Source organism: Dendropsophus ebraccatus, chromosome 3 (assembly GCF_027789765.1).
Source record: "Dendropsophus ebraccatus isolate aDenEbr1 chromosome 3, aDenEbr1.pat, whole genome shotgun sequence".
Taxonomy (NCBI): Eukaryota; Metazoa; Chordata; class Amphibia; order Anura; family Hylidae; genus Dendropsophus; species Dendropsophus ebraccatus.
In genome coordinates this window covers 166538578-166552965 of record NC_091456.1, presented here as the reverse complement: position 1 = coordinate 166552965, position 14388 = coordinate 166538578, and the positions used below count along the sequence as shown (strand labels likewise).

Here is a 14388-nt window from a genome sequence, read left to right as displayed (position 1 = left end):
ACAAGCAGGACACGGCCAAGTCCTGAATACAGACAGTACCGGAGTTGAAGTCCAGCTTGGACATCTGCAGAGCGTAAGCCTCGCAGTCTTTTTTGCTGAAGCTAAATATAATGACCGGCTGGAAGTTCCGTTCCATGATCATCTTCACGATCTTGAACACATTAGATGGACCTGGAAGCACAAAGCGGAAGAAGAGATTAAGAGTACAGGTGCTGAGGGATCGGGTTACAGGATTACATACATAAATGGGTTTAAAAATAAATCAGAATTTGCTTATTCCACAATATTCCTGCCTATTCAGCGTATTAGACCATACAGGCAAAATACTCATTATTCCTAAAACATTGCCTGCTGTTTCTTGTCAAATAATATGGCGTCACTATGGTTCCAGTAGAGGCTGTCATCTTCTTTTATTTAGTATGTGACAGACCTCCTGTCCCCTTACCCCAAGTATTAAGTTACATCTGGTCACTTATGGGTTAAGAGTCTAGCTCAGGGATGGGGAACCTTCCGCCCTCCAACTGTTTCAAAACTATAGTTCACATTATATCAGGACATCTAAAGCTTTGGCTGCCCAGACATGATGGGAAATGTAGTTCTGCAACAGCTGGAGGGCTGAAGGTTCCCCATCCCTGGACTAACAAAACACATTTAATATGGGAGCTCGCCCCTATAAGTACCTTTAGTCCCTCCTTTTCGTCCCCTTTGATCGCCCTTGGATAGCTCCCCGGCGTCTCTTAGAACTTGCATGGCTGTGTTAAAATTTTCCTCTCGGAAATCGCCCTTAAAAAAAATATATATTATTAATACTATTATAAGGATAGTACAACAATATTTACCAGGGTGCATGCAGTATATAGGACCTGCCTAACATTGTGCCACTAAAGCAGCTGTCAGGGTGTCCTGTGGTATCCGGGATACTAGCCGCAGATCCTGTAGGTTGTGAGCTGCAGCCTCTCATTGTTTCTCCACTATATGCCACACTGAGGTCTTGGTATTTAAAGGCCAAGTCAATAAACTGAACTCTTGGTTATGTTCCTGAACACTTTTGCGGTGTGACCGAGGCATTGCATCTAACAACTACCTATCAGGGACACCCAACACCACCAGCCTGGAGATGCTCTGACCCAACCGTGTAGTCATTACAATTTGCCTCTAGTCATAATCACTCGACTTGGCCATTTTTTCAGCATTTAACATTGCTCATCACTCCCTGCCTAATACATCCCACCCCATTGTAACCAGATACACCAGGCTGTTCAACCCAGCCGCTGATTGGCATAAACAGATATACCATAATCAGCCATTTAAAACATACCAGTACTTATACCACACACACAAAATTATATATTATATATATATTTTTTTTCTTCTGCAGTGCACACAACTCACATTTTCATCAACAACAAGGTGCAGCCCGTCCCCTCCTGCTGGGAAGATGTAATGTTGGAGCGGGGTAGGGCGGTAGTCTGTGTAGATGACGTGACAAGGCTAGAAAAATAAGAGGGAAAGATTATTTATATTGATAAATGCAGATCAGGAGCAATGAAAATAACGACTGAACATAACTTCTCTGTTGAGATAAATGAGAATATGCTCATCCTATTGTTTATGTAAACAAACAAACTACGTATGGAAGAAGCAAACTAAGTAAGAAAGCTCCCAGACAGTATTTTAAGCCTGTGGCAAAACAACAACTTGTCTGAGCACAATTGGAGTTCTAGTTTCACAACAGTTTGACAGCCACAGATTGCAGACCACTGAGGTGATGTGAGGGCCACTTATTACACTTATCTGCAGCAGGAGAAATAGGAAACTCAAACAACTATTAGGGTGATGCATTTTTTTCTACCTAAAATAATAAATACAAAAAGGTGCCACCTATTGGGCTCACATTACTGCAGCAGCCAAAGACTCTCAGTGATGAGCGCCACCTATTGGGCTCACATTACTGCAGCAGCCAAAGACTCTCAGTGATTAGCGCCATCTATTGGGCTCACATAACTGCAGCAGCCAAAGACTCACAGTGATGAGCGCCATCTATTGGGCTCACATAACTGCAGCAGCCATAGACTCACTGTGATGAGCGCCATCTATTGGGCTCACATAACTACAGCAGCCATAGACTGACAGTAAAGAGCGCCATCTATTGGGCTCACATAACTACAACAACCATAGACTCACAGTGATGACCGCCACCTATTGGGCTCACATAACTACAGCAGCCATAGACTCACTGTGATGAGCGCCATCTATTGGGCTCACATAACTACAGCAGCCATAGACTCACGGTGATGAGCGCCATCTATTGGGCTCACATAAGAGCAGCAGGCAAAGACTCAGCGATGCGCGCCATCAATCGGTCTCAAAACTACAACAACCATAGACTCACGGTGATGAGCGCCATCTATTGGGCTCACTTAACTACAACAGACTCACTGTGATGGGAGCCATCTATCGGGCTCACATAGCAGCAGCAAGCTACAGATTCACTAGGTATAATTAGCGCCATCTGTCGGGCTCGTACTAAAGATGCAGCCAAATACTCACAACTACGCCACCTATTGGGTTTGCAAGTCTACCCGTGTGAAATTTGCCAGAAAACATCACGTGATTAGGTGCTGCCTTTTCCCAACCGCAGCAGCTCAGACATGGCCGCCTACGGGAAGGCGCATGAGGGAATTCACCGCACACAGCACCACGGAGCGCCGGCGGCTACTCCTCCTCCGGCCGTCACACGGAAGACAACACGGTCAGCACGGGTTCAGTCACTATCCGCAGTATATGGTTCTCGGCACCGATACCCGAGCGGCCGCCCCGCTACCGTGTCATCTAGTTGAACGGAAATAGAGAGCGCCACCTATTGATATCGAGCACCATAGCCGCTAGCGAAGCATTGAAAAAACAATGAGTTATTATCGCCACATGAGACCACATAGCGCTACAGCTTCAGCAACTACCAGCGCCACCTATTGGGCTCACACGACATATTTCAACACTATTTTTCAAAGCTTTATGGCAATTTTATGGCTCATTTTCTAACGACATGATCCCTTTCAAGAGTGTAAAAATGAATAGAATAGAGCGCCATCTGTTGGGCTCACATAGCTACAGCAACTGAAGACTTTATTGTCAACGAACGATTACACGCTTTACATTTCAGCGCCATCTATTGGTTTTACATGACTACAGCAGCACAATTATTTTGTATAGAATTGAGCGCCACCTGTTGGACTCGCATAGTTGTTGCAGCTACATACTTTTTAACGAGCGCCACCTGTTGGGGTTATACGACTACAGCCGGTTTTACTACACATGAGCGCCATCTGTTGGACTTGCATAGTCACTGCAGCAACATACTTTTTTTATTTTTTAACGAGCGCCACCTATCGGGTTACTTAACTACAGCAGGCTTTACTACGAGTTTGAACGCCATCTATTGGTTTCACATGGCTACAGCAGCCCAATAACTTCACATAGAATTAAGCGCCATCTGTTGGACTCGCATAGTTGTTGCAGCTACATATTTTTATTTTTTTTTAAAAGCGCCACCTATTGGGGTTATACAGCTACAGCCGGCTTTGCTACATAATCTGCATTTGAGCGCCATCTGTTGGACTTGCATAGTTGCTACAGCTATACTTTTTAACGAGCGCCACCTATCGGGTTATTTATCTACAGCAGGCTTTACTACAAGATTTGAATTTGAGCGCCATCTATTGGTATCTGCAAAAACAAACAAAACAGAAAAGCCAGCGACAGGTCAGAAGTTTGCATCCGTGAGGGTCTGGGAGCTGAGACCCCGCAGCTCGTGCTTTGCCTCGTCATCTCTGCTGTCACTCCTGCCCCTTCAGAATTTTTTTTTTTTTTTTTTTTTTTTTAAATGATAAGATACTACATAATTAGGCGCCATATTGTGGGTTCACAATGAATGTAATAGCTTAGAAACGCATTGAGCGCCACCTATTGGTTTACATAACTGCAGCAACCTAAAGTTCCTTATAGAAGTGCAGCAAGCATAACAATTCACTCTACACATGAGCGCCATCTATTGGCCTCACATAACATCAACAGGCTACGCAAAACTCACTAGCGCCATCTATTGGTTCACATGAGTGCAAACACCTAAAATCACACCTTAGCGCCACCTATTGCATAAACATGATCACGGCAGCCTATAATCACGATATAACAGAACGCTACCTATAGAGATCACATGACCTCAGCGGCCTAAAGAACACTATGCATTGGAGCGCCACCTATTGGGCTCACACACCTGTCATTTTAATGAGCGCCACCTATTGGGCTTACTACATTGTAGCAGCTTTGGCAGCAAAAAGTCTTCTCAACGAGCGCCACTGACTGTTTATTCGTAGATCCAGCCTCAGAAATAAATCTGCTTATTGTGTCCTTATTACACGTGTTTCTTAAAAAGGAGCACAATTTATTGGTTTTCCCCGTTATAAATCACATGTATCAATGATGTACACAAATGTATGATCACAAATATTAAAATAATGAGCCCCATCTATTGGTTTCACACACAATTGCAGCAGCCTAACAGACTGACCTGCGCCACCTATTGGCTATACAGAGACACTACCACAATATGAATTATTTTAACCCTTTGAGGACCAGGCCCAAAATGACCCAGTGGACCGCGCAAATTTTGATCTCAGTGTTTCCGTTTTTCCCTCCTCCCCTTCTAAGAGCTCCAGCACTTTCAGTTTTCTATCTACAGGCCATGTAAGTGCTTATTTGTTACAGGAATAGTTGTACTGTGTAATGGCGTCATTCATTTTACCATAACATGTATGAGAGAATCCCAAATATATTATTTATGAAGATATAAATTGGTGAAATCGCAAAAAAGAATGCAATATGGTAACGTTTGGGGGGTTCCTGTGACTATGTCATGCACTATATGGTAACAGCGACATGATACCATTACTCTATAGGTCAGTCTGAACACAACCATATGCAGGTTTACGCAAATTCTCTAATGTTATATATTTTTTTTAAATGAAATCCTTTTTTTTGGCAATTAATTATAAATAAAATGGGACTATTGTGACGCTTATAACGGTTTTAGTTTTTCACCTACGGGGTGTCATTTTTTCCGCCATGATCTCTAGTTTTTATTAATACCATATTTGTGAAGATCGGACGTTTTGATCACTTTTTATTAATTTTTTTATATATATAATGTAACATAAAATCGGTAATCTGCGCACTTTTTTCCCTCTTTTCGTGTACGCCGTTTACCGTTCGCAATGACGCTTGTTATATTTTAATAGATCAGACAATTACGCACGCTACGGTATATTATATGTTTATCTATTTATTTTTATATGTTTTATTTATATAATGGGAAAGGGGGGTGATTTCAACTTTTATTGGGGGAGGGGTTTTGGGGTAGTGTGTTAGTGTTTTTAACTGTTTTTTTTTTTACACATTTGAGGTCCCTTTGGGGGACTTTTACATTCACTAGTTTGATTTCTACACTGATGAATGCTATGCCATAGGCACAGCATTGATCAGTGTTATCGGCGATCTGCTCATTGAGCCTGACTGTGCAGGCTTAGAGAAGCAGATCGCCGATCGGACCGCACGGAGGCAGGTGAGAGACCTCCGGCAGTCCGTTTTACCGATCGGGACCCCCGCAGTCACACGGCGGGGGTCCCGATCGGTAAGTGACAGGGGACTCCCCCTGTCACTTACAGTTAAACGCCGCGGTCGCGCGATCGCTGCAGGGTGTCATTACTGGTGAGGTCCCGGCTGCTGATTGCAGCCGACCCCCACCTGCTATGAAGCGCGCTCCATAGCGCGCTTCATAGCGGGAGAAACACACAGGGTGTACAGTTACGCCCTAGGTCGTCTGGGGACAGACTTCCATGGCGTAACTATACGCCCTGGGTCGTCTAGGGGTTAAATGGGCACTGTTTTTTTTTTTTTTTTAATGAATAGTAAATAAAATTTGGAAACACTTTCTAATTTACTCCTATTAAAAATTTTGTTGTTATCACAATTAAAATAAAGGTTATAAATTCTGCCAGCAGGGGGCACTGTTTCTGTTTTTTCATGTCTCTCCTCTTATGATGACAATCATGACTGATGAAAAAAAAAAAAAAAAATTATGAATGCTCGCTCCCGCACAGGCCAGTAGCTTGATGGGCAGATCTACAGAGCGCGCTGCGCGTTCACAGTGAAGATAAAGGACAGTGCAGTTCTGTGGTTCTGTGGTGCTCTGACACACAGGAAAGTTATCGCCTGCTGCTGAAAACAACCTCCGGTCCCTGGAAGTGAATACCGTGCCGGCTCATACAGGACAAGGATTATTCATTTCACTCAGGTAATATAATTTGTGGTAAAATCGGGACCTGAGGGTGGTCTCTTCTTATGGCCCCAGTGATCACCCTGCTCCCTGGGGAGATAAGAATAGGCCATCTGAAGGCCCCGATTTTATAATGTTTATTACAATGCCTCCGTGTCAGCACTACTCTGCTTGTTATGTGCCCCGGTTCAGCTTCACACCGCTCCACTTACCTGCTCTGTGCTGGTGTTTCTTTGCCGATGATGTCTGTATCAGTGACTGCTCAGGGGCCTTGATTAGAGCTGCTCCTGCCCGATCTCCCTAAGCCGCTGCTGATGTATGTAAGTGACTCCTCAGAGCTGCTCCTGCCCGATCTCCCTAAGCCGCTGCTGATGTATGTAAGTGACTCCTCAGAGCTGCTCCTGCCCGATCTCCCTAAGCCGCTGCTGATGTATGCAAGTGACTCCTCAGAGCTGCTCCTGCACAATCTTCCTAAGCTGCTGCTGTGTCTGTATGTAAGTGACTGCCCGATCTCCTGCCCGATCTCCCTGTGCTGCTGCTGTATCTGTATGTAAGTGACTGATTAGAGCTGCTCCTGCACGATCTTCCTAAGCTGCTGCTGTGTCTGTATGTAAGTGCCTCCTTATGGCCCTATTCCACGGAACGATTATCGTTCGTTTTCGGACGATATCGACCGCTACGGACGGTAATCGTTCCGTGGAATAGAGTGCAACGATCAGCCGACATCGTTCATGCCGGCTGATCGTTGCAGTCGCTTGTTTTTCAACATGTTGAAAAACAAGCGACTGATATAGCAGCGATCTGCTGCCGTCGCTCCGTTGAATAGGAGCATCGGCAGCAGACGCTGCTATATCCTATGGGCTGCCCGGACGATCAGCGATCCTCCGAGCAGCCCTCCCGCAGCTCTCCGCCGCCCCTCCCGCACTCACCCGCTCGCTGCAGCCGCGTCGAATAGCGGCGGCAGCGAGCGGGGAACGAGGAGCAAACGAGCGCTAATAGCGCTCGTTTGCTCCTCTAAAACGACCCGTGGAATAGGGGCATTAGAGCTGCTCCTGCCCATTTCCACCATGCTGCTGCAGTATCTGTAAGATGTATGTCAGTGTTCCCACCATGCTGCTGCTGTATCTGTAAGATGTATGTCAGTGTTCCCACCATGCTGCTGTATATGTAAGATGTATGTCAGTGTTCCCACCATGCTGCTGCTGTATCTGTAAGAGGTATGTCAGTGTTCCCACCATGCTGCTGCTGTATCTTTAAGAGGTATGTCAGTGTTCCCACCATGCTGCTGCTGTATCTGTAAGATGTATGTCAGTGTTCCCACCATGCTGCTGCTGTATCTGTAAGAGGTATGTCAGTGTTCCCACCATGCTGCTGCTGTATCTGTAAGAGGTATGTCAGTGTTCCCACCATGCTGCTGCTGTATCTGTAAGATGTATGTCAGTGTTCCCACCATGCTGCTGCTGTATCTGTAAGATGTATGTCAGTGTTCCCACCATGCTGCTGCTGTATCTGTAAGAGGTATGTCAGTGTTCCCACCATGCTGCTGCTGTATCTTTAAGAGGTATGTCAGTGTTCCCACCATGCTGCTGCTGTATCTGTAAGATGTATGTCAGTGTTCCCACCATGCTGCTGCTGTATCTGTAAGAGGTATGTCAGTGTTCCCACCATGCTGCTGCTGTATCTGTAAGATGTATGTCAGTGTTCCCACCATGCTGCTGCTGTATCTGTAAGATGTATGTCAGTGTTCCCACCATGCTGCTGCTGTATCTGTAAGATGTATGTCAGTGTTCCCACCATGCTACTGCTGTATATGTAAGATGCATGTCAGTGTTCCCACCATGCTGCTGTATCTGTAAGATGTATGTCAGTGTTCCCACCATGCTGCTGCTGTATCTGTAAGATGTATGTCAGTGTTCCCACCATGCTGCTGCTGTATCTGTAAGATGTATGTCAGTGTTCCCACCATGCTGCTGCTGTATCTGTAAGATGTATGTCAGTGTTCCCACCATGCTGCTATTCTAGAATAGAAATTGATTATCATTTATTTTTCCACAGTGGGGGTGGATAAACAGTAGTTATATATTCAGGCATCCTTAGATTTAGCAGTGCTGAATGAGCAACATCCTAATCCCCCAGATGTAGCAGAGGGGAATTTTTCAGATCCAATTCCTCCCTAAACCCAGATGAAGCAGAGCTGATTCAAAGCTAAGTCCATTTACATGCTTTGGATTTGAAACATGAGCAACATTCTCCCCTTCTGTAGCAGCAAGCAGGAACTGTATAATGTGCAGAAGATGAGCTTGTAAACAGTATAGGTGGATGGATAAATCAAACTACTATGCTATGATTCTAAACTTACTGATCAGTATCTGGGGAGCATACTATAAACTAAAAGTCTATCATTTGTTTTGGGCAGAAAATAATAGTTTTTCTAGGGTTGGGGGCATGGGGGAAAGTAGGGCTGGGCGATTAATCGAATTAATTCGATTAATCGTCCAGAACGTTGAAATCGATTAGATTTTTTGTGAAAATCGTAAATTCGATTTTCACAAAAAATCATTTCCGGCTGCGGTGCCGGAGAGGAGAGAAGGGGGATTGCGGTGCGGGCCGGCGGGAGAGCCGTAGAGGGGCGGTGTGGGTGAGCGGGGAGAAGATGCTGGGTGGCCAGGCTGGAGAGGGGCGGTGCAGTGCCGGCGGCCTCCAGCCACTGACAGCGCCGCCGCTGACCTGCCCCCGCCCCCTCCACTTAGCGTCCTGCTCTCCTCCCGGCCAAATATGGAGGTCCCGGGTCTGTGGAGGAGGAGGCTGCAGGGACTACAGTAGGTGGTGATCGCGGCACTGCTCATCCTGGAGCTATACAGCGGGATCGGGGGGCTCAGTGCAGACCCCCGTTCCCGTTGTATAGCTCCGTGACCCGCAGCGACGCGATCACCACCTACTGTAGTCCCTGCGGCCTCCTCCACAGACCCGGGACCTCCATATCTGCCCGGGAGGGGAGCGTGTGTGGAGGTGAGAGGAGGAGGAGATGTATGTGCCCTCCTGCTCCAATCACCTCCAGCTGCACCAGTCACCCCCCAGTCCCCTCATTGTCCCCCAATCCCCTCATTGTTACCTTAGTGTCCCCACAATCCCCTCATTGTTCCCTTAGTATCCCCACAATCCCCTCATTGTTCCCTCAGTGTCCCCCCAGTCCCTTAATCCCCCATGTCCCCTCAGTGCCCCCCCCAGTGTCCCCCCCAATCCCCTCAGTGTTCCCTCAGTGTCCCCCCAGTCCCCTCAGTGTCCCCCCAGTCCCCTTTAGTGTCACCCCAGTCCCCTTTAGTGTCACCCCAGTCCCCTTTAGTGTCACCCCAGTCCCCTTTAGTGTCCCCCAGTGTCACCCCTCATCTATACCTGTACTACTACACCCCCTATCCACTATACCTCCACTACTACACCCCCTATCCACTATACCTCCACTACTACACCCCCTATCCACTATACCTCCACTACTACACCCCTTATCCACTATACCTCCACTACTACACCCCTTATCCACTATACCTCCACTCCTACACCCCTTATCCGCTATACCTCCACTACTACACCCTACGTAGATGGAGGCACAAACATGATTTCCTATACTATATGGGGCCTCTGTTACACTGGAAAGCAATACAGCTGTTGTCTAAAATAATAAAATAGTATCTGATGCTGCAGGGAGAAAATGTTCTGTTTATTTAGCAAAAAAGGAAAAAAAAAATCGAGATTTAAATCGAGAATCGTCCAAATTTTTTTTTTTAAATCGAGATTTTATTTTTTGCCCATATCGCCCAGCCCTAGGGGAAAGTATATTTACCATATTGAAAGAGTCCCACTCTGTACTGTCCTCCTCTGTGTTATAAAGCTGAAGAAAACATAGGGGACAGCAATACACAGTGGGCTGATGCTGGTTGGATTCCAGCATGTGGAGGGCGGGGCTTCAGGCAGGGAGCAGTTCATTTGAGGTTGTTAGCAGGGGGGGTGGGTTATACCATGATCTCAGCTGTCTCGGAGCATTTATAAAGCTGTGGATAACAGAAAGGACCACAGTACAGGGTGGGAGAATGTTTTATTATCACAATGAGAGAATCCCACCCTGTATTGTCCTCCTCTCTGCTAATAAACAGCTATAGAAAACAGAGGAGAGTAATAGGCCCCGTTCCCACTGAGGAAATGTAGCAGAATTCCGCGACGGAATGGTCCGCCGCGGAATGCCGTTAACCTCCCGCTCATAATGGGAGTCTATGGGAGGCGCGCGCTCCTGCCCTGTCCGCGCTGAAGAATGAACATGTTCATTCTTCAGCGCGTACAGAGCAGGAGCGCGCGCCTCCCATAGACTCCCATTATGAGCGGGAGGCTAACGGCATTCCGCGGCAGACAATTCCGTCGCAGAATTCCGCTACCTTTCCTCAGTGGGAACGGGGCCATACAGGGTGGGATGAAGCTGATTGGCCGCTGTCACATGGGGGGTGGGGCTTCACGCCAGAGCTGTGCGCGTTCATGTGAGACAGACAAGCTACTTCACTTCAGGAAAGTACACGCCCCCCAGGAATGGCTGATGAAAAATCAGTGAGCAGCACATCCAGGGGAATATTGGGGCTCAGGAGCTGCGGATTTTTGCCAAAATTTGCAGAGCCTAACCTAAGGTAGCACTATGTATGTATGAATTTTTATTTTTTTTCACAAAACGACAGGTACACTTTAACTATACACTTTGAGGCTAGATTCTCACATAACAGATCCTCCACAGATTTCATGCTGCAAATTCACAGCAAAATGCACTGTGGATCCATTTCCTTGTATTTTCTATGAGAATACATACTCGCAGTTATTGTCCTAAAAACACTTTTTAAACTGGCAGCCCCGTGCCCAACGGCTGGGGCTTAGAATGTCTATACATTAGGCTGGCACAACCTCTCCGTTCCTCTTCCCCACCCTCCTCAGCATTAGGAATGCTCCAGGCAATGTTCAGACAGGAGAAAATGTTCCAGTGGCATTCCTAATGATGAAGAGGGTGGGGAGGAGGGACGGAGGGGTGGTGCAAGGTTAGGGCAAACATATTGTAGGTCACGGCCGTTTGACACAGGGCTGGCAGTTTAAGGTTACAAACACACTTGGCGGGTCTGCAGCGAGTCTCCATGCTGCGTTTTTGCAGCGAGACTCGCTGCAGATCCCGGCCCTATACTTTTAATGGCAGACAAACACGCAGCAGGGATGTACATCCATGCTGCGAGTTTGTCTGCAGCCCACCTCATTAACCCCCCGGGCCGCCGGAGCTGATACTTCACCTGATCCCGGCTCCGGCGGTTCCCGATGTCTTCAGCAAGCCGGAGCGGGGACCAGGTGAGGTATATGCTCCAGCCAGCCGCCCGCAGCCCCGGCCGCCCGATCGCACGCCGCCCCCCCCCCCGCAAGAACCGATCGCACGCCCCCCCCCCCCCCCCCGCAGCACCGATCGCACGCCCCCCCCCCCCCCCCCGCAGCACCGATCACACTCCCCCCGCAGCACCGATCGCTCGCACGCCCCCCGGCTGCAGGGTTTGGGGGGGGGGCGGGGGCGTGCGATCGGTGCTGCGGGGGGGGGGGGGGGGGGGGGGGGGGGGGGGGGGATTGGGGCGATCGGGCGGCCGGGGCTGCGGGTGGCTGGCTGGAGCATATACTTCACCTGGTCCCCGCTCCGGCTTGCTGAAGACATCGGGAACCGCCGGAGCCGGGATCAGGTGAAGTATCAGCTCCCGCGGCCGGGGGGTTAATGGGGTGGGGTGCAAACAAACTCGCAGCAGGGATGTACATCCCTGCTGCGTGTTTGTCTGCCATTAAAAGCATAGGGCCGGGATCTGCAGCGAGTCTCGCTGCAAAAACGCAGCATGGAGACTCGCTGCAGACCCGCCAAGTGTGTTTGTAACCTAAAAGTTGTTTTTTAGGACAATAATTGCATCACCTGCCGAACGGACCCCAGGACAGATCTTGGATTAAAAGCAGATATCCAAAAGGTACAAGTGGTTTTGGGGGGGTCAGATTGTGGAAACAGAGTCACTTTAAATACATGAAGCTGAATGTCCTGTCAGCTCTCTGTCTGCTCCTGTGTTATTTCTGCATTCCTGCTCCCTTGAAATCCGTACAGAGTAGCAGCTAGGTACAGACAGCTGCATCAGATTAACAGCCCTGACACAGACAGAAACAAAACCTCCTACCTCCTAGCAGCAAGTTCTCCCCCCTCCCCTCACAGAGGTCACTTGAAGAGCTGATGTCTGTGTTGTGTGAGGAGCAGCGCGGGGGAGGAGTCCAATGTACTGCATGAGGGAGAGTGGGTGAGTCACTGAGGGGAGGACAACAAGTCCCAGCACAACTCAGCTGCAGTGCTTCCATAGTACATATAACAGTCACTATCAGATGTCTGCAGCAGGTGCCCCCACCTCCATGGCTGACATCCTACAGTTTTAGGAGAGCAGATGACTGTATCTAATCCTACTGTGTGTGATACCATCTGCTGGGGCTCTGTATCTAATCTTACTGTGTGATACTCTATGCTGGGGCTCTATCTGATCCTGCTATGTGTGATACATCTGCTAAGGTGCTGGTCAGTGACTGGAGGGACCCAGCCAGGGAGATAAGGGATAGGCCACGCCCACTTTGTCAGCCAGAAGAAAAATTCATTTATTCTTCTGAGCCAAACAATTGGGGATATCTCAGCAAGCGCACACATTATCAACACAGTTTAGGGCTCTTCTTAAATGGAAACACGTGGGCTTTTTATTTGAAAAATTTCATTTTTTGGTTACTTAAATTATAGTTACGCTTTAAGTTAACACCCCCGCGGGAACATACTGTAGGTGCTTCGGCTTGCTTTGGGGATTCCCGGCTGGACGTTTGACTCACAGGGAAGCAGTATCTGTGTTGGTATGAACCATAGTTGTACATGCATTTATTGTTGCTATATTACATTGTGATATCTTCCCATCTTTCTACTTTAGTCCCTTTTTGTGGGCTTATTGGGCCTGCTATTTGTAGCAGTGCAGTCTAACTAGTATTGTAGGTTCTGCAGTTACTTTTTTGATTTTAAATGCTTTTATTTGTTGTGTAGCCAGTGATGATAAAGCTATTTTATTTTTCATAATATTCTTTCGATGTGCGCTTGACTTTATACCCTACCCTTCTCAGTCCTTTGTGTTGCCATCTTATATACTCTATGATAGGGTTGTCAGCTGCAACCACCTTCATGACTATTTTTTGTCACTTCTAGTGGTGCCCAACCTCATTCCCCACAGAGGAAAGGCAGCTGTTCTTAATATCACATAGCTTCCATTACATCGCTATCTCAGCATAGAGCGGCGATCGCATCTTACCTGTTTGTGCAGATGGCAGATCCATTCAGCAAACTGACGTGCATTAGGAATGGTCGCGGAAAGGAAAACATAGTGAACGTTGTCTGGCAGAAGAATGATGGTCTCTTCCCAGACAACTCCTCTCTCTGGCAAAAATATGGGAAAAAGGGCATTTAACAGGCAAGTCATCTCAACTAAACCAGTTATACTTCATCAGGATTCCTGAAATTAAATATTTTGGCAAATACAATTATTTAGGAAATCTGCCTTCTCCAAATGTGCTGCTCTTTCCCTCCCATTGTTGACAGGTTGTTGTCTAGATTACCGACCACCACTCTGCTCTAAAAGCAGTGGTCTGGCTGATATATATATACACACATACACACACACACACACACAGGTGTAAACTGCGCAATAGCAACCACTTATTAATAAAGGGGTAGTGCAGCGCTAAACATTTATTCACAAAACACACATTACAAAGTTATACAACTTTGTAATGTATGTTATGTATGAGAATGTCCCCCTTCCACGCTAGACCTGGAAGAGTGGTGCATTATACTTACCGCATTCGTGTCGACCCCCGGCCGCCATCTTGTGACAATGACGTTGTCTTCGGGAGGCCGGCTGGACAGCTCCAGCTGGCCCCCCTGCCGCGTCATCAGCTGCTCAGCCGCGATTGGCTGAGCACAGTTATGCTCAGCCAAT

At 47.5% G+C, this 14388-nt stretch overlaps 1 protein-coding gene across 1 annotated transcript in view; it reads right to left on the bottom strand.

The window, feature by feature from the left end:
- MTREX (Mtr4 exosome RNA helicase) overlaps positions 1–14388 on the bottom strand; it is a 51940-nt gene that overhangs the window by 31095 nt on the left and 6457 nt on the right. Inside the window, exons 8-11 of the mRNA XM_069963055.1 lie at positions 13702–13826; positions 1393–1491; positions 681–783; positions 40–171 (exon numbers count right to left, since the gene is read on the bottom strand). Coding sequence (XP_069819156.1) covers positions 40–171; positions 681–783; positions 1393–1491; positions 13702–13826 — 459 coding nt within the window. The remainder of the gene's footprint in view (positions 1–39; positions 172–680; positions 784–1392; positions 1492–13701; positions 13827–14388) is intronic.